At 43.0% G+C, this 24,278-nt stretch overlaps 1 protein-coding gene and 1 pseudogene across 1 annotated transcript; both read left to right on the top strand.

The window, feature by feature from the left end:
- Positions 1-14,926: 14,926 nt before the first annotated feature.
- LOC119326528 (histone H4) lies at positions 14,927-15,742 on the top strand. The gene has a single exon (XM_037600164.1). It carries the CDS (start codon positions 15,219-15,221, stop codon positions 15,528-15,530), a length of 312 nt encoding a protein of 103 aa, XP_037456061.1. The 5' UTR covers positions 14,927-15,218; the 3' UTR covers positions 15,531-15,742.
- Positions 15,743-19,086: 3,344 nt separating this feature from the next.
- Positions 19,087-19,225, top strand: LOC119327048 (annotated as a pseudogene).
- The last annotated feature ends 5,053 nt before the right edge of the window (positions 19,226-24,278 follow it).

The raw sequence follows: 24,278 nt of genomic DNA, 5'->3' as shown, positions 1-24,278 counted from the left end.
ACATCCCAGTAACGGACCAAATTTAGAAATGAGCGCAAGAATAAATGGGCCCTTAGAAGGCCGAAAGTTAACACAGGCTGGAAACGGCTGACGGAATAATGTGTCGTTAATGGGTATAAAGTGATACACTGTTCATTACGGGCCATTTTTATCTCGGGCCTTTAATGGGCCTAGAGTTACAAAGGGCCTCCTATGGTCCGAAAGACGTCATGGGCCATACATGGGCCGGAAGTTACAATGGGCTGGTATCATTTTGGACGACCCAGATGACGCTACTGGGCCAAATTCCATTAGGCCGTGAGTTAGCAGCCTGTAAATGGGCTATATGCGAACAGGCCGTTAACAAGCTTTCCGTCACTAGTAGAAAAAGGGTCTAATGTTTAGCACATTAGTACCAGTTTGCAGATGAACCGGCACTAATGGTCACATTAGTGCCGGTTCAAAAGGCTAGGCGGGCGTCGCTCATTAGTACCGGTTCATGGTGAACCTTTAGTACCGGTTCATGCCACGAACCGGTACTAAAGAGGTTGTGTCAAGCTGTTGTCAGGCTGGGGCCCCACCAGCACATTTAGTACCGGTTCATGACACAAACTGGTGCTGAAGTTTTTTAGTTGCAGTGGTTTTTTAGTCCCACCTCGCTCGGCTAACAAGGTTTTTACCACCTTAAATATGTTACTTCTCAAACTATCACAACCACTTGGTCTTCAGTGAACTCTATGTGTAGGATCTGTGGCTGCAATAGGAGTCTTCGTCGGTTCTTAAACCGGGGTAGATTCCTATTGACAATTTAGATTCTACACAAAAAGATCATTGATGATCAATGTATTTTTTATGTATATTTTTACATGTTTACACGGACGAAAACTCATCTGTTACACCGGCACTTCATTTTTTAAAACTTATTACAACTCCAGACTTTTTTTTGCGTTCAGTATGCACCATTCAAAGCCATGTCATAAACTTTCAACCCTTTCTGACATCATTTGCTATTTTTCATGCATTTACAGATTTGTTTTGAGCTAAATGACCCTGAAAATGAAAAGCACTACAAATGAACTCTGAAAAGGTTGAAAGTTGGCATGGTATCGTAATTTCACCCACATAGCATGTGCAAAAAAGTAGAGAGGGCTACGGCAAAAACTGGATGCACTTCGTGTACAAACTGGACAATCTCTTTCGAAGTATCAGGGTTTCGGACGAAAACTCATCTGTTACACCGGCACTTCATTTTTTTAAACTTATTACAACTCCAGACTTTTTTTGCGTTCAGTATGCACCATTCAAAACCACATCATAAACTTTCAACCCTTTCTGACATCAATTGCTATTTTTCATGCATTTACAGATTTGTTTTGAGCTAAATGACCCTGAAATTGAAAAGCACTACAAATGAACTATGAAAAGGCTGAAAGTTGGCATGGTATCATCATTTCACCCACATAGCATGTGCAAAAAAATAGAGAGGGTTACGGCAAAAACTGGATGCACTTCGTGTACAAACTGGACAATCTCTTTCGAAGTATCAGGGTTTCGAACGAAAACTCATCTGTTACACCGGCACTTCATTTTTTTTAAACTCATTACAACTCCAGACTTTTTTTGCATTCAATATGCACCATTCAAAGCCACATTGTAAACTTTCAACCCTTTTTGACATCATTTGCTATTTTTCATGCATTTACAGATTTGTTTTGAGCTAAATGACCCTGAAATTGAAAAGCACTACAAATAAACTCTGAAATGGTTGAAAGTTGGCATGGTATCATCATTTCACCCACATAGCATGTGCGAAAAAGTAGAGAGGATTACGGCAAAAACTGGATGCACTTCGTGTACAAACTGGACAATCTCTTTCGAAGTATCAGGGTTTCGGACGAAAACTCATCTGTTACACCGGCACTTCATTTTTCTAAACCTATTAGAACTCCAGTTTTTTTGTGTTCAGTATGCACCATTCAAAGCCACGTCATAAACTTTCAACCCTTTCTGACATCATTTTCTATTTTCATGCATTTACGGATTTGTTTTGAGCTAAATTACCCTGAAATTGAAAAGCACTACAAATGAACTCTGAAAAGGTTGAAACTTGGCATGGTATCATCACCCACATAGCATGTGCGAAAAAGTAGAGAGAGTTACGGCAAAAACTGGATGCACTTCGTGTACAAACTGGACAATCTCTTTCGAAGTATCAGGTTTCGGACAAAAACTCATCTGTTACACCGGCACTTCATTTTTTTAAACTTATTACAACTCCAGACTTTTTTTGCGTTCAGTATACACCATTTCCTAGTTGATGGTAGGCGCTTCAGCATCAATCTAGATGAGACCTTCAAAGTGAATGCAGTAAGTCACAACGACAAGTCGTTTTTCGTAATTAAGCATATGCTTCATTTTCTTCAACTTATAATTTTAATTTTTTACTATTCTACCAGCGTATCCCCTGCCATGCAAGAATTTTTGTATTGGATAAGATAGGTTTCAGTACTATGGAAACTATGGAGGTAAAGAGAGTTTACTTGAAGACCGAGCATGGTTATACTTTCCACGCAAAATTATACAATGCAGACATCTACACCTATTTTGAATGCAAAACTTGGCAAGCACTATGCAAGGCTTATGCATTTGAGCCTGATATGGTTATCACCTTTGTTATTCGTCCGGAAAATGATATTGAAGGTAATACCGATATCTGGGTCGATGTGCAGACGCCTCCAGTTCTACTATTATGTGAGTGTTCCTCAACCATATTTATGTCTTTGATATTGTTTATTTCAAAAATAGTTGACAACTAATTTCTATTAATAGCTTCTTTCCATTCAAGCAAACATGTCCGGCGCTTGGTAGACAGGACCATCCACTGTCCCGGCGCTGAACTAAACTGCAAGGAGATAAGTCAATATGTTTCATGGCTTGAGGATCTTGATGCTGTCAAGAGAAATTATTTTCCTGGACTTGCAAATCTTAGTACTCAAAACGTGCGACCAATAGTATTCGTATTGAACTACGGCCACATGTATTTAGGAAAGATGGTAAGATTTTTACTATTTTGTCCTCAGTGCATCTTTTGCGTACATTATTTTTAAGCTAAACTTCATTGCTAAGTATGTTACTATATGATGTTCTTCAACAGGGACCCCCGATGATAGTTGTGCCTCAGTGGATCTCGACTAACGGTCGCATGTCAATGGTTAGTTACGGCCAAGACATCCTACATTGCACACGAGTGCATTCAGGATTTCTAGAACCGAGGAATGCTTAATAGTGAAAGACTGGAGCAAAATTGTGAATGATCATAGAGAAGTACTAGGGGGTAACAATTAGAAGCGCAACCCACGATTAGGAGACATGTTCATCTGCATGCTCCAATATGATGAATCGGGGGAGCTACACATGTTCTATGCCATTTTACCTCTAAGAGAGCGGTAGGAGTGATTAGCTAGTTCCTGCTATTAATTAGTACTTGTCGTCTCATGTCCGTGTTTCGTCCTGAACTTAATTACTAGTGATTTGCTTTTGTTATCTTAGTTACGAATGCTTATAATAATCTCATGACGATGTTGAACTCTCGATGATATCTTTGCTTTTTGTACAAGTGAATGTTTCATCTTTAAGCTATTGTTGGTGGTGATTACATAATGATGATAAAAATAGTGGTAATGACTATATATATGTATGATGATTATTAATTAGCTAGTGTTGTTGTTGTTGGTGATGATATATATCAGATGCAAGAGTTTTTATATTAATATGATGATGATGATGAGTTATTATATAATTTATGAAGGGGAAAATAAATGGAAAACAATCTTTAAATTAAATGGAAAACACAAAATTAAAGGGAAAATAATTAATAAAACCAAAACCCCCCAAAACTTTTAGTACCAGTTGGTGTTACCAACCGGTACTAAAGGGCTCCCCGCCCCCGGCGCTGGCACATGTCACGTGGTGGCCCTTTAGCGGCGGTTCGTGCAGAACCGATACTAGGGGGGCTTTAGTCCCCACCCTTTAGTGCCAGTTACAGAACCGGCACTAAAGGGCCTTACCAGCCGGTGCTATAGCCCGGTTCTGCACTAGTGCGTGGGCCAGCCCGCTACCTTTTGACCACGTCAAACCGGACGGCCTTTTCACTGGAATGGGCCGCTGTTGGGCCGTACCACATGTCGATGAATCATAGGCACCTTCGGTCCAATGAGTGGATGACATCTGTCCCAATGGTGAGCCGACACGTGGTTACTGTGGCCATTGAGAATTTTACACGTAGAAAATCCCCATTGGTCCGGGCTGTTAACGGGTTATCGGATCCAAACCGGAACCCGATAGCTTAACGGCGACCCGTTACGGTGGATGCCACATGTCGGTCACCCTTGACGAAAGCACTTCTATGACGCGCGATTTATCGTCATGGAAGTGGACACTTTCATGATGATAATTTTGGTAATGCCATGGAACACTTCTACGACATCACAGGTATGACTATCTTGATTCTGTCATAAAATCTTCATGGATGTACATGCATGGCAGAAAAAGTGACCTACTGTGACAAACACGTATCATCATAGAAGTGTATTTTTTTGTAGTGGACCAACCTCGCATAATTTGAGGCTCATCCGTTGAGGATGACTCAAAGGGAGAACATGGTGAGACACTTGGTGGTGCTTCAGAGCTTTGGTTTCGTCGCCTTCCCTATAGAGATTAACATTGTATAAAGAGTGTGAACTTTGGGATATATTTCACGTCCTCGATTCACTTGTGGTTAATACTTTCCTACACCTTTACTTGCTTTGTATGCTTTTTGTCCTGCTCATTAGATTGCTGCCTACCATACTTTGATTTACTGTGCTTGCCTTCCGTATAGGTTGTTCTCACCTAATTGCATATTTCGAGAAGCTGCAATGCCTAGGAATGGAATTTAAGCTCAGAATTTGTACTCTCATGTTCACTCCCCTCTATTTGACATCTTGGTCCTTTCAATTGGTATCAGAGTTTTGACTCTTTATTCGGGCTTAACCGCCTAAAGAGAATATGGCGGTCATGGGGATGGGGATGTGGAACAACAATCTGTTGGAGGTTCTCTTGGGGCACCTGCCTACATTCCCACCAATGCACAACTCGTAGCTCCCATGCACGTCGCTACCTTGATCGCACCAGACTTTACATCAATGACCTTCGTCAAATGTGCATGAAGCTAAACCCGAGAAGTGCATTTTGGGTGCCCTCTAGGAAGCTCATCAGATTCCTCGTGTCAAGCAGGGGGATCGAGGCTAACCCCAAGAAGAGCGTCGCCATCAACCATTTGCACTCGCTGGTGCTTCTTAAGGATATACAATGTCTGCCAGACTACATGGTGGCTTTAGGGTGATTCATCTCCAAACTCATGGAGAGGGGTCTCCATTTGTTCAAAGTCCTCAAGAAATTGAACCCTTTTAAGTGGACCCCGAAGGCCGAACATGCATTGTAAGATCTAAAGCAATACCGGTCCTTCCTGCCGATCCTGGTAGCACCAAGGCCCAAGGAGCTTTTGATGTTGTACATCGCACTCACCGCGGGTCGTGCTTGTGGTCCTTGTGGTGGAGAGGGAAGAGTGACCGGGTCGAGATCCTTGGTCTTGCCTGTCTCGGCCCAGATCGATGGGACCTCTCTCTCGACGCCCCCCAACCAGGATGCCGACACCAGGCTAGCGGCGACACGCGAGCATGCTCATGGGTAGGGGCTCCTCGTGCAACGTTCCATCTACTTCGCTAGTGAGGTCTTGCACGGCACCAAGTTGTGGAGGACTGTTGAATCCACGTGCCCAACTGCGGGCCGGCATGAGTGGTGTGTGTACGACCCTTTGTGTCTCACATGTCGATGTCGAGCGTAACTAGCACATGTCGATTATTGTGGACAATGGCATTATGATGCTCATAGTGGCACCGCATGGGCCACCTAGGTGTTCACTTCATATTTTTTTTGGCAACGATGTCCTAATTTTATTTTCCTTTTTGGCTTTCTCTTTTTGGTATATCTTCTCTAGATATTTTTATTCTGTAGTTTATTTTTCCTTGATTTTCTCCGGTCAATTTCTGATATTTTTTATTTACTTTTCTATTTCCTCTTTCGCTTTCTTAGATTTGTTCATTTTCCCTTTTTCTTTTACCTTTTTAGATATATAGTATTTTTGACAAACACACAAATAGATTTTTTCGAAAAAATGTGTGAACATTAATAAGCTTCATGAACACTTTCTTTCAAATACGTGGACAATTTTGGTGCATACAAGAACACATTTTAACTCATTCGCAAAAAGATAAGAACACATTTTATGTGCTGTACATAGGCTATAGGAAAATTTAGTTGTTTGACGGTTAGCAAAACCGAAGGAACAGGACTCTCGCTTGGAACTGGAAATTCCTATTGAGAGGAAAAAATGAATCAACTCTATTCTTTACTAGATGGCATCTGCTATTTATACAAGGGAAAGGACACCATTGGAAAAGGTGTCTGTTCAGAGGAGGTGCCTGTTCGGCAGGAACCGACGCGGCAGTTTTACAACTGCCTGCGGTTAGTACAAGCAGGGATTAATCCCATAATTAACACATGGTTAATTAATTCTAACACTCCCCCTAATCAATGCTTGATCTTGTGAGCAGACATCATCTTGATAAAGTTTCCTCCAAAACCCTGTGGGAAAAATGAGGATAGAGGTGTTTGATATGTTGTCACAAACTCCTTCAAAACCAGTAGTAAAAATAAGGAGAAAATGCCGCAACATATAATGATTATTGTCTCTTTTAACTCAATACGAGAAAACCCATAGAGTTTACAGGACAATAAATATGTCGTATATACTTTCCTAAAAAACCCGGTGGGGAAAACAGAAAGTATGACATATGATCTCATGTTGATATTACCTCATTAAAAACCTTTATGAGAACCTGTAAAGTAAACTCATGAAGGGAAAAAGAGTATAATATGATGCATTGAACAGGAACAATTCAGGAAGATACTCCCCCTGATTCTTGCATATTCCGAAGCCGTCACATACCAACTCCATAAACATATTTCTAGAATGTAGATGTTGATAGAGACTTCGTGAACAAATCAGTCGCATGATTTGACTTGCAAAATATGCAATATAGTGATATTGCTTATTATGTAACATATTTGCATCCGCGCAACACAAGAAAGATTATCGTTGAGATAATGGTTGGTGGATGTAGCCATGAGGTCTGTTTCGAAGACTCTTCATGAGAGGGCTACCACACCAAGTAGGAACACTAAATTTGTCTATGATCTGATAGTAGGGATCTGATCCATGTAACCAATGATATTGGTGTTCAGATTTCTCCGAAATTGAAAAACCAGGACAAGATGTTTCATGCCTTGGAGATATCGAAAGGTATTTTTGAGTACCAACCAATTGTCTTTGGTGGATCCAATGGCATTATGGAACGTTGAGTCCCAATATCTCATTTCCATCATCTCTTGGTCTAAATAAATCTTTCTCTATGTCTAGAGAATGAACTACCATGAGAGTTATGGATGGATAAGATTTGTCCACAATGAATTTCTCCAATATATTACGGATATAGACAACATAGTATACCATAATGTATGAATGAAGGTGCTTAATTTCCAGTAAAGAGCGGTATTTTGGTTTACCCAAATCCTTCATTTTAAACTCCGTCATTTAGATGATTACATGTGTCGTCATTGCAGACACACAAACATGGATAATCATCATTGTAGGAGTAATCCTTGTCTATAAGGAACTCACTAAGTCGGTTGTACCATATATACCGACAACAATAAGTCGTATGGTGACTTACTGATTTTTACACAATGTATGTTGCATTTTGCATTTCGATTCAGAAGTGAGATTCCGTCGGGAATGTCTGAATCTAGTGATCCACATGTATATGTAATCACTACATCTATCAACTGCGGAGATAGATGATTTTGTACTGCCAATGATATAAGTTATCGAAAGAGATTCCACCTCTGGAGAATAGTTGGGTATCTGCGTGAACCCTTGTGCTATAATACTTGCTCTTTGTTTCACCACCTCATTATTCTCAATTCTGTTTCCGGAAGAAAACTGGTGTAGGTATTGCTTATGCATACCTTTCCATTTTTGAGCAAGATCATTTCTACCTAGATTATACCCTTTGCTTGAGTTCAGTCTGAGTGTTGTTCACACTTTGCCATGGCCATGGTCTTTGGATCTGAATCACTTGAAAGGTTTTTCAATCTAGTTGAGAAAAGTATGTCGACAATTGTAGACTTCCGGTTCTATGTTTCTCCAGAATCTATATATCAATATATAGTTGATGGAAATATCGTTACCCATGGTGACTGCTCGCGATTTCCCAATGCGATTGAGTCGGGTATTCCGATGTCCCGGTCATTGTGTGCACTATGACATGGGTTGGTGGAGGTTTCCCGTCCACTGGGTGTATACTACCCATCACGTGTCTGTCAACGTGAAGTTGACTTGCATTTACTGATTCACAGGCCTTGATATCCTTGCTTGCGAGAAGCTGAATTCTGATGTAGTTCTGCCATACATCTCCCCCTGTTGCTTTGAACGGGGAGTGGAGTGATTCTTATTGGTACCTTCACTCTTTCAGGCATATTTTACAGGATTGTAGGATTGTGTGACACCTTTATAGTCAGCAAATGAATCTGGCAGGTTATTTGCAACGTGTTGCAAATGTTCTGAACGCATGGTTCAGATCTTTGAGTACGTGGATTTGAGGCAGAAATGTGTTGAACATTCCACTTATTTCATGGCATTCTTTATGGTACTTGAAATCTCCCCCTAATGCCTGGAAATGTTCCTCATTGAATCAGCATACTGGCCTTGAATAACTCCCCATGTGAGGGGCTTGAGGTATTGACGGTAATACAATTATACCTCACATAGATCCCAACTATATGTTGAGGGGCCAATGATGTATGCCGGGTGGTGATATCGGTATGCAACCGAATTACCGCAGATAGGAAATACTTGGTAGATATCCACATATCAAAGATAGAGGGGAATAATATTATGCAGTTCTGTCATGTGCGTGTAAAACTGCATGACTCCAACGTAAAGTTGGTAAGTTGCAATCCCAAAGTAAAGATAATGCAATGAGCTTAACTCTTTGGATAGGATTCTACCAAACCATTTTGAGTCTAGACATTAGGACAAATTGCTAGACTTCAATCCAAGGGCCATAGAGAAGGCACTCAAGGAGAATTCTGCAATGTTATCCATTCGATTTGCTTGAAATCGATGTCAAGATAATGAGTCAATGGTTTCGTGTGAATAAAGCACACACTTAAGACCATCATGTAGATATGTCTTTTAGAACCATGGAATACCTGAATAGTCTAGTCAATGGATGGGAAGAGCCACTTACCTCAACTTGATGCATTCAAGGAGTCTGAGTGGTTCAGCGTAGACTTTAAGGTGTGCGAGCCTTAAAATTAGCTTCCCTGTGTCACTTGTAGTGCACATAAAATCCAAATGTTGTTAGAATTTAGCATCATAATAATCATAAACTAATGGAATTGTTGATAGTTTCAGTTTCAACCCAATGTCTCGATGACCAAGACGAGTATGTCAAGTTTGTCATCTACAAGACACTCTGGAAAACTATCTCGTATGCAACATGTGCTACGGGTTGTGTCATATGTGTAGTACAATCCAGATGATACACAGAGAATGTGCTTGCCATATCCATTGCATATGGTAAAGAGAAGTTATTTCTCTTTGTTGTCATCATAAGTTTCGCATGGAAACTATTTGGACGGATACCTCCATAGTTTAGTAGGGTACGAGTTAAACCTGGGAAGCAATAAAACATCCCGACATTACTCGAGTACCCACAGGGATAGTAAGTATGACTCGAGTTGAGCCAACAAATACCTCATCGCATCAAGCGATTTAAGTATCTCCTTTCTCTCAATGAGAGTGGAAACATTGGACTTCCCTGAGTATAGAGTTTGTGGTGCATATGTCCACAAGGCACATATCATTTTTCATCGGATTGACTCCAGTAGAAATCTATATATAGACATGAAGATTCTCAATATGAAAATCACTATCAGATATATAGAATACATACAAATGTATTTGTACCAAAGTGCTGATACAATATATTGTGATATACAATATATGATGACAACAATACTTATGTTGTTGTCACAACATCGTAAATGGACATTAATTATATTGACCACTCAGGAGATTGAAAGACTATTCATAGTCTCCAAACATGTCGGTTGAGGCATATTCAACCATTGCATTCTCCGTGCCCATAGGGTCCCGGCATAGCTGGTGATGCCGGATTGAAAGTTGAAGTTCGATTCAAACCTTTGCCCTTGAGATTCATTGTATCCCAGGAATTGCTGATACAGAATAACCAGATGCTAAGATCTGAATCTGATGCCTTATGATATATAAGACACCATTTTTCTGTTAGCTGTGTGATCCAGACTAGACGTGAATCCAGGATTGCACACATTATCCCACGAGACACAAGAGCGATCATGATGTCCATGGCCCAGATAGGGCAGTGGTGGCCATTAAGGGCGAATGCCTCAAACTCTATAGCCATATATTACCTCTATGGGTAAACCAGAGATAATTAATTTACAACCAGTAAATTAAAGACCATCATGGTTGATATTGTAATGAACTTAGCAAAATCAATCGGTATTTCAAGAAGTTATCTTGAAACCATTAGTGTGAATCTCAAATTGCCAAGTATAACATCTTAAAGATAATCTCCAATATGGAGTAGATCTCGCAGCACTAGAGAGTATAATCTGATGAAATCAGTAGATACTCACTCGTAATGCCTTATGTCATGACTTAGTAAAATGTGTGGGAGAGCATTTTGTAAAGCAATCATAATGTCAAAATGACAAAATATAGGCTTTAACAGTAGTCATTGATAATCTGCGAAGGCAGTAGATCTATATGACTACCTTGTGATCCCAATACATCAATTTGAAGAAATCACTTTGAATTTTGCATTCTTGTTTGCAAGAAATTAAAAATCTCAATTGTAAATAGACGTATTAATCTCGACATGTAGCGAACATGGAGATACATACATTCTGGAATACATCGTACTCAACAGAAATACACCACTATTATAATGAATAGTAATGATGTTGCAAACTTGAAGTTCAAGTGAAAAACTTGAATTGTATATACCTCAAATTAAATGAGATGGTCTTGTATCAAGTTGCAAGACAATTCAGCAGGGTGAATTAATATTTTGCGAGAGAAGAAAATCTCTATCGCTATGAGATTGTTTTGCAAGAGAAGAAAATCTCAATCGCATATTAATATTGTTGTGCGAGAAAACCTAATCTCAATCACAAAACAATATTGTTATACTAATAAGACATGCTATAGGGATTGCTAAAAAGCAAACACATCGAACATGCCACATATAATATCCCCATATTTTCTGGAATTTTAAACTCAACAGAAGGTACAGTAATTAACAGGGTTCGCAGGACGAATTTGCAAAATCCCACAAATAGAAGGGCACTGTGCAAAATTAGCCTGGACCACTGTTTTGGCCTTGTTCTGCGAATTCCTGCAACTGCAGAGACTGTGATGCAAAACAGACAAAGCGATAAGGTTCCATATCCCTTGTCTCTCTCGCGTCGTTCCCCACGGAAGCAACCGCCGCTGCCGCTATGGCTCGCTGCCGGCCATGCCGCCGCTTGGGAGGTTCCTCGCCGGTGGAGGAGACCACCGCATGTACGTAGAGTACGCGGGCGCCGGGTCCGTGCTCCGGCCGTGGCGAGCCGGCGGAGGTCGGGGAAGATGCTGCGGGCAAGGCCAAGACGCCACGCTGCCGCTGCGCTCTTGCGCCGTGCTGGACGGATCGGTGGCTCCAAGCACCAGTTGTGCGTGGCGAGGCCAAGGCCAAGCCGCATCAGTAGAGGAGCAAGCGTGTAGCATGTCCCCGTCGTGCATCAAGGCTGCAGCATAAGCCGTGTGCAGCGAAAGGGCCGATAGCCGTGGCCGTGGCCGCGCCCGCGCCGCAAAGAGCACTGTCGGTCCTTGGGCCGCCGCGCGCTCCGATCCGCGTAGGGAGCCGCGACAGTGGGCGCCGCCGTCGAGGTCCACAGAGCGGCATGCGCCAGTGCGACCCGAGAGTCACATCTGCTCGCGCTCGAGCGTTGGGCCACGCCGGAGCCGAGGGCTGTGGCCCGAGAACGCCGCTGCACGCGCGGGCTGCTCCGCATAACATCGCCTTGTCGAGTCGAATTGGAATTCACGAGAAGATAGGCCGAGGGCTGTGCCTGATGGATGCAACGGCCGCATCATTCCGCGCAAGGTAAATAGAAAACAATTGTACCTTCTTCCCTTTGAATCGTTGGGTTTGTTAATTTGCCTTCAATCCTTGAATCGATGGAAATCCATTGGTTTTGCCCTGATCTGGCAGCAATCGATCTATCTCCATGTGCACATGCTCCTGTAGGGCTGCGTTCCCGATCTGGTTGTCATCGCTGCCGCTGCAAAGATGTTGCCGTCCGCGCCGGCCACCGGGCAAGTCGCTCAGGGAAGAGCGTGCTGATAACGTGTTGAGAGGAAAAAATGAATCAACTCTATTCTTTACTAGATGGCATCTGCTATTTATACAAGGGAAAAGACATCATTGGAAAAGGTATCTGTTCAGAGGACGTGCCTCTTCGGCAGGAACCGACGCGGCAGTTTTACAACTGCCTGCGGTTAGTACAAGCAGGGAATAATCCCATAATTAACACATGGTTAATTTTTATCTAATAATAAAGCAAATTGGGTTTCAGTCATCCGTCATTATAATTACCCTTCAAATTGGTAAAAATTATCCACCAATGCCATCCGTAAGTAGGAAAACGATTCGATTTTTCAGACAAAAATCGTCGCCCCACTGGTTATTTAAAAGGGCCGCGACGACTAGAAGTCATGGAACAATGGGCAGCAGGGTGGTTCTTTTCTCACGCATGTCCTATCCATGTGTGGGCTTTTTTGTCGTTCTTTTCTCATTATGTTTTCTTTCTTCTTTAAATTAATTTGGAATTTTAATATTCTAAAGTTGCAACTTTTCAAAAAAAAAGTTTGAGAAAATCATAAAAAATATGTGAATTTATAAAATGTTTAAAAAATCATAAAAATATTAGAGATTCAAAAAATATTGGTGGTTTTGCAAAAATGTGCGCAAAATTATAAAAAAAATCACAATTTGGGAAAAATGGTCGGGAAATAAAATCATGTTCATGATTTTGTAAAAAAGACCGTGTATTGGAAACATATTCGGAATCTGAAAAAATGTACATGACATTTTAGAAAATGTTCACAAAAATAAAAATAAATATTTGTGATTGGGCGATCGCTCGTCTAGCGCCGAGACCGGGGTTCGATCCCCAGCTTCCGCATCTTTTATCGTTCTTTTCTCACGCATGTCCTATCGCATCTTTTATCGTTCTTTTCTCACGCATGTCCTATCCATGTGCGGGCTTTTTTGTCGTTCTTTTCTCATTCTGTTTTCTTTCTTCTTTAAATTAATTTAGAATTTTAATATTGTAAAGTTGCGACTTTTCAAAAAAAAAGTTTGAGAAAATCATAAAAAATATGTGAATTTAGAAAATGTTTAAAAAATCATAAAAATATTAGAGATTCAAAAAATATTGGTGGTTTTGCAAAAATGTGCGCAAAATTATAAAAAAATTCACAATTTGGGAAAAATGCTTGGGAAATAAAATCATGTTCATGATTTTGAAAAAATGACCGTGTATTGGAAACATATTCGGAATCTGAAAAAAATATACATGACATTTTAGAAAATGTTCACAAAAATAAAAATAAATATTTGTTTTTTAAAATTTGTTCCCCAATTTTTTTAAAAAGTTCATCGACTCAGAAATTGTTTGTTGAGACAAAAAATGTTAATGAATTCGAAACCGGTTCATGCATTTATTTATTTTTTGTAAACAAAAGCAATGTTCATGATTTTTTTTTTTGAGAAAATAAAAAATTTCAAAAGAAAATGTTTGTCGATTCGGAAAACTGTTCACTGATTCAAAAGTATTTTATATCTAGGATTTAATTAGTTTTTCAAAAGTCTTTATATGTCTTGGCGTTGGGAGTAGTTTGTGGTCAACGAGATTTATTTTGAAAGTTTTAAACATTCCCTTGCGCAACATAGTGACAAGTGTGGCATGCACTGGCAAACTCATAGACTTGGGATTTACCACGTCGAATGCATTGTGACCACGTGGACATCAAGACCATCATCGGCTAGGGTGAGAGAAAAATGGCAACATGGTGAACCACTGTGTTAAAATAGAGTATGCTCATATATCAGGATATTGAGTCATACTTATTTGGTTAGCCATAATTTTTGTCTTCCGTTGCAACGCACGGACATATTTGCTAGTTAATTCTAACAATTCCAATTCTTCTCAGCGCCTCCCGCCTCAGGCTGGTCATAGTGGAAAGTAACTTAGACTAGTAACATACATATGTTACTAGTCCATGTTACTATCTTCATAGTGAGAAGTGTCATAGGTGTAGTAACATACATGTCTTCATTTATTGCTTTGTAGACTCATTTTGTATTGGGAACCGCTATGTTATGGTAACATATTATGTTACTCTATTTGTCTCTTTCCTCTTTAATTACATGACACATCATCTTTTTTGCTTATGTGACATCTATGTTACTACTTAGACTAGCCACAATGGAGAGTAACATACAGTAGTAACATACACATATCCCTAGACTATGTTACTACCTCAATAGTGGGTAGTAACATAAGTGTGGTAACATGCAAAGCTTCATTTATTAGGTTATAGACTCATATTGCATTGGGACATGTGATGTTACAGTAACTAGCTAAGTTACTAGTACTACATCTCTCCTCATTAACTCACTGTCACATAAGCAAATTTGCTGAGTTGGACTCGATGTTACTACCGAAGTTACTCCCACCGTGGCTAGTCTTATGTTACTCCCACTATGACTAGCCTCAACGCAAGATGAAATTTGCGATCCATGTCAGCGATCCGCGCCATCTCTCCCCGGATCGCCATCTTGACCGTCCACTTGTGTATGGATCCGACGGCAGGCTGCACCCTCCTCGCTTGTTAAATCCCCCTTCCATTCTTCCCCACTCTCACCACCAGCAGCAGCCGCCACCACCGCTCCTCCTCCATTTGCATCTCAGTCAGCTCCAAGATGTCCGGTCGTGGCAAGGGCGGGAAGGGCCTCGGCAAGGGCGGCGCCAAGCGCCACCGGAAGGTGCTGCGGGACAACATCCAGGGCATCACCAAGCCGGCGATCCGGCGCCTGGCGCGCCGGGGCGGCGTGAAGCGCATCTCGGGGCTCATCTACGAGGAGACCCGCGGCGTGCTCAAGATCTTCCTGGAGAACGTCATCCGCGACGCCGTCACCTACACCGAGCACGCTCGCCGCAAGACCGTCACCGCCATGGACGTCGTCTACGCGCTCAAGCGACAGGGTCGCACCCTCTACGGATTCGGCGGCTGACCTGCGCCCGCTGCTGCTCCATCGAGTCGACTCTGCTGGATGCTGCTGTTCCTCTGCTATGGTTTCGTTTCTGGGTGCGTGCGTTGTTGTTCCGTCGATCTGTGTAGTTAGTGGAAGGCGATGGATCTGAATGCAATCGAAATTGTTGGTTCTTGCAAGAAATGAATCTGAATGCAATGGAAATATATGTATCGCATCTCGCTATGATTGTACCTTCTGGCTTGTTCCTGTACATTCCAAAATTTATCAGCAAGAACGTCGACGTGGACTCTTTCAGTAATTTTCATTTTGATTTTCTTGCTGAATGGGCTCCAAAAAATTCATACCACGGGGGGCGCTCGGAGGTCCAAAGTCAAAAGGAGTTCGCGATTCCAGCTCGTTAGTCGTAGAGTCGGGGATACGAATACCGCTGCTGCCACCCACCTCCTGCAGTCCAATCTCAACCCCACGAGCGCCATCTGTGCCACTGTCTCTATCTGAAGAGGCGTTGCAATCAGCGGCTGCTGTCTAGATCCTAGATGTCTGATGCCTTGATGTATCATGATTCTGTTTTGCAGTACTTTAAGTACCGCTTTTCGGCGTTGGAACGCTGTACTTAGTGTCCGATCATGGGCTTCATAATGAAAATGGAGCCGTGAGTGAGCCTCCTGTTATTCACAAAATTTTGGTTATGCAGAGACGTTCTCTAATTTAAGTGTCTTTTCATCATTCATACTCATCTGTCTTCGAAAACTCTGCAGGTGGCATAATTTTAGTGCAGTCAAATGGTTATAGAATTGCCCATTGCTCAACATAAAAGTTGGCTAACCTGTAGTACGTACTAAATTTGTCACCTGCTACTTTGCTACCGGGACATGTTTTTCTCCTCTCTGATGAGGTGTGCTCAAGGCTTCCATGAGTTGGCTAACATCTGAATTGTAATCATCTTATGGGTTATCTTAACAAACAAACCTTCTCATTGATTTTCCTCCTCGCATTGATCGCTGACTTTACTTTTAGATTCACAAGCTTTTCACACTCCTATTTTGTGCCTTTTTTTTTTGTTGAACAAAAGGTGATGTGCCGAAGCAGAACATAATTTTTTAGGGAAGCAAAACACATTTCATTGATTGCCGCTAAATATCCCATGTCAAAAATCAAAAAATCGGGAACATTCGATGGGATGAAAATCAATTGACCGTCTGACTGATTCATCAAGGACACAAGCAATCGACCGTCTGAATGCTCGTGTTGTTGTTCCATCGGTCTGTGTGGCTAGTAGAAGGTGATGAATATGAATGCAATGATCTTGGCCGCATCTCTTGATATGTTTGTACCTTCTGGCCACCACCAACTTGTTGCATACTAATTTTCGCAGCAAGAAATTTGATGATGATTTTTCACTAACTTTTGTTTAGGTTTTTTGCCGAATGGGTGCCGAAATTGCTGAAAAACTCATGGTACTGGTACCACGCAACACGGTCAAAACAAGTCGGTGATTCCATCCCGCCTTCATTGCGTTTCATGCGGTCTGTCCACCCTGATCAAGTCCCCCCTGGGGGGGGGGGGGGAGGGGGCAGATTGTGCTTGTTAATTTGAACATACTACTATCTGATGTGAAGATCACTGCTGCTACCCAGCTCCTCTGCAGCCCTACAGCAAAATTGGACAGCTACCGCTGGCCTCCTTTACCTGCAAACCCACAAACGCTTGCTCAAGTTCAGGAGAAGACCTATACCACCATGACGGTGTGCAGTCCAGTTTGCCAACTGTTTAGATCCTACTGTAGATGTTGTCTCTAGGAGAAGACCTACATCAAGTTCACGAGAAGACCACTATCTCTTTTTCTGAAGAGGAGCTACAGTTTGCAGACTGTTTTGATCCTACCAGATGTTATCTCTGAGAGTTTAATGTATCATGATTCTGTTCTGTAATATTTTCAGTACTGCTTTTGGCATTGGAACACTGTACTTGGTGCCTCTGATCACGGGCTTCCTCATGAAAATGGAGCGGGGAGTGATCCTCCTGTTATTCTATTTTCTGTTGGTTATGCAGAAACGTTCTCTGAATTTATATGTGTTTTTTCATCAGTATTCATCGGTGTTCTAAAACTGCAGATGACTCAATTTTAGTTCAGTAAAACGGTTGTAGAATTGTCCATTGGTCAACAAAAAAATCACAAATCATCCCGTGCTACTTTGCCAACTGCTATTTTGCTACTGGGACATGTTTTCCTCTTCTCTTATATGTGGCATCTGAGTTAGGAGGGCAATATGGACATTTTAACCCAGATCACTCTTAATGTCGCCGATGAAGTATAATGTTTCACTCCAGTATTTCCCATCAAATCAATTTCCAAGATGAGTGTCCTTCTGAATACAAATTTCAGCTATGACATTCAGTTTTCTCAAATAAAACAGGCGTTTTGTGTCTTGCTGTTACTAGCCGGAAAAAACACCTTAGATCTTAAACTGAGGAGACAAGCACACGTCGCTTATTGTTTCTTTTCTTTTCGTAAAGACACCTCATGAAGCTGCTTGTGTTGATGTAGAAAGAAAATTGAATGCAGTCAATGATGCTCATATGGGAGGACAATGGCAGAGAAGGGCTTGGAGCACAGGAGGGAGAAGGTTTGGGTTCGCAAGTCTCAACCGAGTGATCCGCCTGACAGAGGAAAGAAGATCAGTTCACAAACACATGGTAAGAATTCAGCAGGTTGGAGGGATGAGCAGCAGAAATCAAACAAACAAGGAACCATCCTCAGCTGGAACTGTCGAGGACTCGGGCAGCCTCGCACAGTTCAAGAACTCGTGTGTCTCATGCACACGTATTGTTAGACGATAGGCTTGTAGAGGACGTGACAACCTGTAACGTTATTGTGTGCGTGAGTTCTGTTGTAAACCAGGCCGGTGGTTAGGCTAGATTGATCCTTATCTCTCTATCTTGTGTATGACTTGGAGTAGATGTCAAGACTAATAACCACCGGCCAATCTCTGTAATCTTATGCTATATAACACGAACACGTCCCTGCCAAGAGGCATACGCTTCCACCAATTCTTTCATGGTATCAAAGCAGGCCTCAACATCATCCATGGCAAGCTCTTCCACTTCCTTCCCCTCCTCTCCATTTGTGCATGCCGCAACAGAGAAGCTCACGAGAGGGAACGAAGCTCTATGGCGCGCCACTGTCCTGTCGGCAATCAAGGGGGCTCAGATGGCGGAGTTCCTCGACGTCGAGCAGGTGGTGCCGCCCCAGACCATTGAGGTCACCAGCACCGACGGCAAGACCAAGTCCAAAGGTCCCAACCCGGAGTTCTCCACGTGGTACGCGAGGGATCAGCAGGTATTCTCTTATCTGCTGACCTCGCTCCCGCGTGAGATGGCAATTCAGGTGGCTACGTGCCACACCGCAGCGGAGCTGTGGAACACGGTGCAAGGCATGCTGGCCTCGCACACGCGTGCACGGACGGTCAACGTCCGGATCGCCCTGGCAAACCTCCAGAAGGGCAACAGCAGCATCACAGATTACGTTGGTAAGATTAGAGCTTTGTGTGATGAACTAATGGCTTCAGGGAAGAAGGTTGATGAAGAAGATGTTGTTTCTCACATCCTTGCTGGACTCGATGAGGAGTTTGACCCGGTGGTCTCGGCCATGTGCTCCAGGGTCGAACCAGTCACCGTCCCGGAGCTGTACTCACAGCTGCTAAGCTTCGAGACTCGCATGAGTCTACGTGGCGGATCCTCTCAGTCATCTACAAACGCCGTGACTCGCGGCCGCTTCAACAAGAACAACGGCGGCGGTGGTGACCGCGGCCGGAACTTCCCCAACAAACAGGCCGGCGGCGGTGGTGACCGCGCCCGCGGAAACTTCCCCAAGTCACCCAACCCACCAAACCGTGGGAACGGAGGCAACCATGGCAACGGCGGCGGCGGCGGGAACTACTCCAACAATCCCTCTGCCAAGCCGACCTGTCAAATCTGCGGCAAGATAGGGCACCCGGCATGGAAATGCTGGAAGAGGTATGACTCCTCATACCAAGGAGGAGAGGAGCGCTCGGCAAACATGGTGGCTCCCCAGTACGGAGTCGACACCAATTGGTACATGGATAGTGGTGCTACAAACCACATCACAGGTGACCTTGAGAAGCTCACGGTTCGAGACCGATACACCGGAGAAGATCAGATACACACGGCGAGTGGCTCAGGTATGACTATAGCTCATATTGGTCAATCTCATATTTCCACCCCTGAACGTGATCTTCTCCTTAAAGATGTCTTACATGTACCCGAGGCAGACAAGAGTCTTATCTCTGCGAGCCGTCTTTCCATTGACAACGATACATTTGTTGAGATTCACCCTCATTCGTTTTTTGTAAAGGATCGGGGATCGAAGAGAGTTCTGCTGCAAGGCAGGGGTAGGAGAGGATTATACCCTGTCAAACACATGGAGCAAGGCGCCAAGAAGCATGTGCTCAGTGCCACTCCCTCCTCGGATAGGTGGCACCGGCGCCTAGGGCATCCTTCATCTTCTATTGTTAGCAAAATAATTAGCCATAATAAGCTTCCATGTGTTAAGTTAGTTGATGATTCTGTTTGTGATTCCTGTCAACGTGGCAAAAGCCATCAGTTGCCCTATCCAAAATCAATAAGTGAATCAAAATTTCCTTTGGAACTTATCTTTTCTGATGTGTGGGGACCAGCAGTTGAATCCGTAGGTAGAAAAAAAAATACTATGTGAGCTTCATCGATGATTTCAGTAAGTTCACATGGATCTACCTAGTCAAACATAAGTCAGAAGTTTTTCAAAAATTTCATGACTTCCAAAACCTTGTTGAGAGACAATTTGATCGTAAAATCCTTGCTCTCCAAACCGACTGGGGTGGAGAATATGTGAAACTAAATTCCTTTTTTACCAAGGTTGGCATATCTCATCATGTTTCTTGTCCTCACGCACACCAGCAAAATGGGTCAGCAGAACGTAAACATCGACATATTGTCGAGGTTGGACTCTCTCTTCTAGCTCAAGCATGCATGCCTCTCAAATTTTGGGATGAGGCCCTCATTGCGGCTACCTATCTCATCAACAGATTACCGAGTAAAGTTATCAACTTTAAAACTCCCCTCGAAAGGTTATGCCACGAGAAACCCAACTACTCATCTCTACGTGTCTTTGGGTGTGCTTGTTGGCCAAACTTACGTCCATATAATACTCATAAACTTCAATTCCGTTCAAAACAGTGTGCCTTTCTAGGTTATAGTAATCTTCACAAGGGGTTTAAGTGTCTTGACATATCCACAGGACGGGTTTATATCTTCAGAGATGTAGTCTTTGATGAGGCAGTGTTTCCCTTTGCCGCCTTACACCCAAACGCCGCCGCTCGCCTTCGGGCCGAAATCCTTCTTTTGTCTCCGGAGCTTCTAAATCCAACCGATCACGGGGGCGAAAAATGTGCAGATGATCAATTGGCTAATAGTTATCCTGATGCTACTAATGGAAGCAGTAAAAAAAATTGCTGCTCTGCCGTGCGATTTTATGCAGAACCGAGTTTGTACTGGCGCTGAACACAAGGACGATCCGGCTGACGGTGCTGATCCCGAGAGATTTGGCGCAGGTGGGCCGGCTGTTGCTGGTGCGGATCCCGGGGCTGATCCTCTGACGCCATCGGGTCCCAGCCCCCCCGCGCACGACACGCAATCAGAAGAAGCGGCGCGGTCGGGCGGGGCCTCGCGCGGGGCCGGTCTGCAGTTGTCGCCACGCAACAGCTGGAGCGAGTCGGCTGGTTACGGGACACCCGACGCGCGACATAATGATGAGACCGACAGCGTCCTGCGGGGCCCCGGCCAAGTGTCGCCTCCTCATAGGGCGTCCTCCTCTGCCCCACGCGCGGCGGATCCAAGGGCAGGGGACAGCGCATCTACCGGAGGGGATTCACCTGGGAATTCACCTGAGACAGTACGAGGTGGATCTCCTGTGCATGCTGCTGGATCTTCTGCGGCGACAAATCAACCCAGTACTATAACCACACGGGTGACTCGGTCACAACGAGGTATTACAAAACCATTGGTGCCCAAAGATGGGACGGTCAGGTATAACAAGAACTTTAAGTTTACGGGCTTTGCTGCTACTGGTGAGCCAGAAAATGTGCTAGAAGCTTTACACAGTGAAAAATGGAAGAATGCCATGAATAGTGAATTTGATGCACTAATGAAAAATCAAACCTGGCATCTAGTTCCTTATAAGGCTTATGAATATTATAGATTGCAAGTGGGTGTATAAAATTAAAAAGAAAGCCGATGGAACAATAGATAGGTATAAGGCTAGGTTAGTAGCTAAAGGGTTTAAACAATGCTACGACATTGATTATGAGGACACTTTTAGTCCAGTTGTGAAAGCTGCTACTATTAGACTTGTTCTATCTATTGTTGTTTCCAGGGGATGGAGTCTTCGCCAATTGGATGTACAGAATGCGTTCTTACACGGCGTTCTCGAGGAAGAGGTCTATATGAGACAGCCACCTGGTTTTGAGGATGGCTCCAAACCACATCATGTGTGTAAATTGGACAAGGCTTTATATGGTCTGAAACAAGCACCGAGAGCATGGTACTCAAGGTTAAGCTTGAAGCTGCAACAACTTGGTTTTCGTCCATCAAAAGGAGATACTTCACTGTTCATCTTCAGGAAAGGAAAGGTGATCATGTTTATGTTGATTTATGTTGATGACATCATTGTAGCTAGTTCATCACAAGAAGCCACTTCAGCACTATTAAAGAATTTAAAAAGTGACTTTGCACTCAAAGATTTGGGGGAGCTTCATTACTTCCTAGGTATAGAAGTGAAGAAGATAGGAAGTGGCATCTTGCTCACACAAGAAAAGTATGCCTTAGACATACTAAAGCGTGTGGGAATGAACGAATGTAAACCGTCAAGCACACCTATGTCAACCACTGAACAATTATCACTATATGAAGGAAAATTGTTAAGTCCAGAGGAGGGAACCAGATATCGAAGCATAGTTGGGGCACTTCAATATCTAACACTGACAAGACCTGATATATCTTTTTCTGTCAACAAGGTCTGTCAATTTTTGCATGCACCTACCTCTTCTCATTGGACAGCTGTAAAAAGAATATTGAGGTATATTCAAGGTAGTGCTGGAATTGGACTAACAATTTGCAAATCTCCCTCAACAACAGTGAGTGCCTTTTCTGATGCAGACTGGGCAGGATGCCCAGATGACAGGAGGTCAACAGGGGGTTTTGCTGTTTTTCTTGGTTCTAATCTAATATCTTGGACTGCCAAGAAACAAGCTACTGTCTCACGATCTAGTACGGAAGCAGAATACAAGTCCCTGCCAAATGCAACAGCTGAGGTAATGTGGGTTGAAACATTACTTGATGAGTTGGGCATCTATAGACCACATGTGTCATATCTGTGGTGTGACAACCTTGGAGCAACATATCTGTCTGCAAATCCTCTGTTCCATGCAAGGACTAAACACATAGAGATTGATTTTCATTTTGTTCGAGAAAGAGTTGCTCGCAAGTTACTAGAGATAAAGTTTATTCCAACAGGAGACCAAGTTGCTGATGGTTTCACTAAACCACTTCAAATCCGGAAATTCCAAGCCTTCAAGAACAATCTAAACCTTGACATGTTGAGATTGAGGGAGGATGTTAGACGATAGGCTTGTAGAGGACGTGACAACCTGTAACGTTATTGTGTGCGTGAGTTCTGTTGTAAACCAGGCCGGTGGTTAGGCTAGATTGATTCTTATCTCTCTATCTTGTGTATGACTTGGAGTAGAGGTCAAGACTAATAACCACCGGCCAATCTCTATAATCTTATGCTATATAACACGAACACGTCCCTGCCAAGAGGCATACGCTTCCACCAATTCTTTCACGTATAACCCCAAGCTCGTCTTCATCTCTGAAACTCGACAAAACAATAAGTATGTCAGTGGTCTAAAGTGGAGGCTAGGGCTCCGTCATTGTATCACGCAACCCGACATTGGAAAAGGTGCCGGCATTGCGCTCTTTTATGATGAGAGTATTGAAATAAAAAAGATTGCTGTGGGGGCGAGATATATTGATGTGTTGATCCGTATGAATCCCCAAGGCCTCCAATGGCGGGGAACCTTTGTCTATGGTGAGCCTAAAGCCCATGAACGCCACCACATGTGGACCTTGTTGAGGAGGATAAAAGATGTACCTAATGTTCCATGGTTGATGTTGGGTGATTTTAACGAAACTATGTGGCAATCAGAACACTTCTCAGCTGCAAAAAGATCCGAGAAATACATGGAAAATTTTAGAAGAGTTCTTTCAGACTGTAACCTCTTTGATTTGGGTTTCAAAGGACCGGCATGGACTTATAACAACAAACAGGACGGAAGCGACAATGTTCGTGCTCGCCTAGACAGAGGGGTTGCCTCCCCCGAGTGGTCTGATTACTTCAAGGAAGCCACGGTTGAACACATATGTTCTTCACGGTCTGATCATCTTCCCATTCTGCTACGTTTGGGAAGCAGGAAAGAATGGAGGCCAGTGGGGAGAGAAGGAAGAGCATCTTCCGGTACGAACAAATGTGGGAACGTATGGACTCTCTGCAGCCCACAATAACGGATTCATGGAGAAACGAGGGCCCGACAGAAAATCTAAAGCAGGTCGGTGAGAAGCTAAGGGTGATGCAGAAGAAATTAAAACAGTGGGCCGAGCGTGACTTTGGCTCTGTCCTGAAGAAGACTGCAGAGATCAGGAAAAGGTTAA

The sequence above is a fragment of the Triticum dicoccoides genome, chromosome 6B (genome assembly GCF_002162155.2).
Source record: "Triticum dicoccoides isolate Atlit2015 ecotype Zavitan chromosome 6B, WEW_v2.0, whole genome shotgun sequence".
Classification (NCBI taxonomy): domain Eukaryota; kingdom Viridiplantae; phylum Streptophyta; class Magnoliopsida; order Poales; family Poaceae; genus Triticum; species Triticum dicoccoides.
Note: the sequence above shows the minus strand (reverse complement) of the source record. Positions and strands in the feature narration are given on the sequence as shown.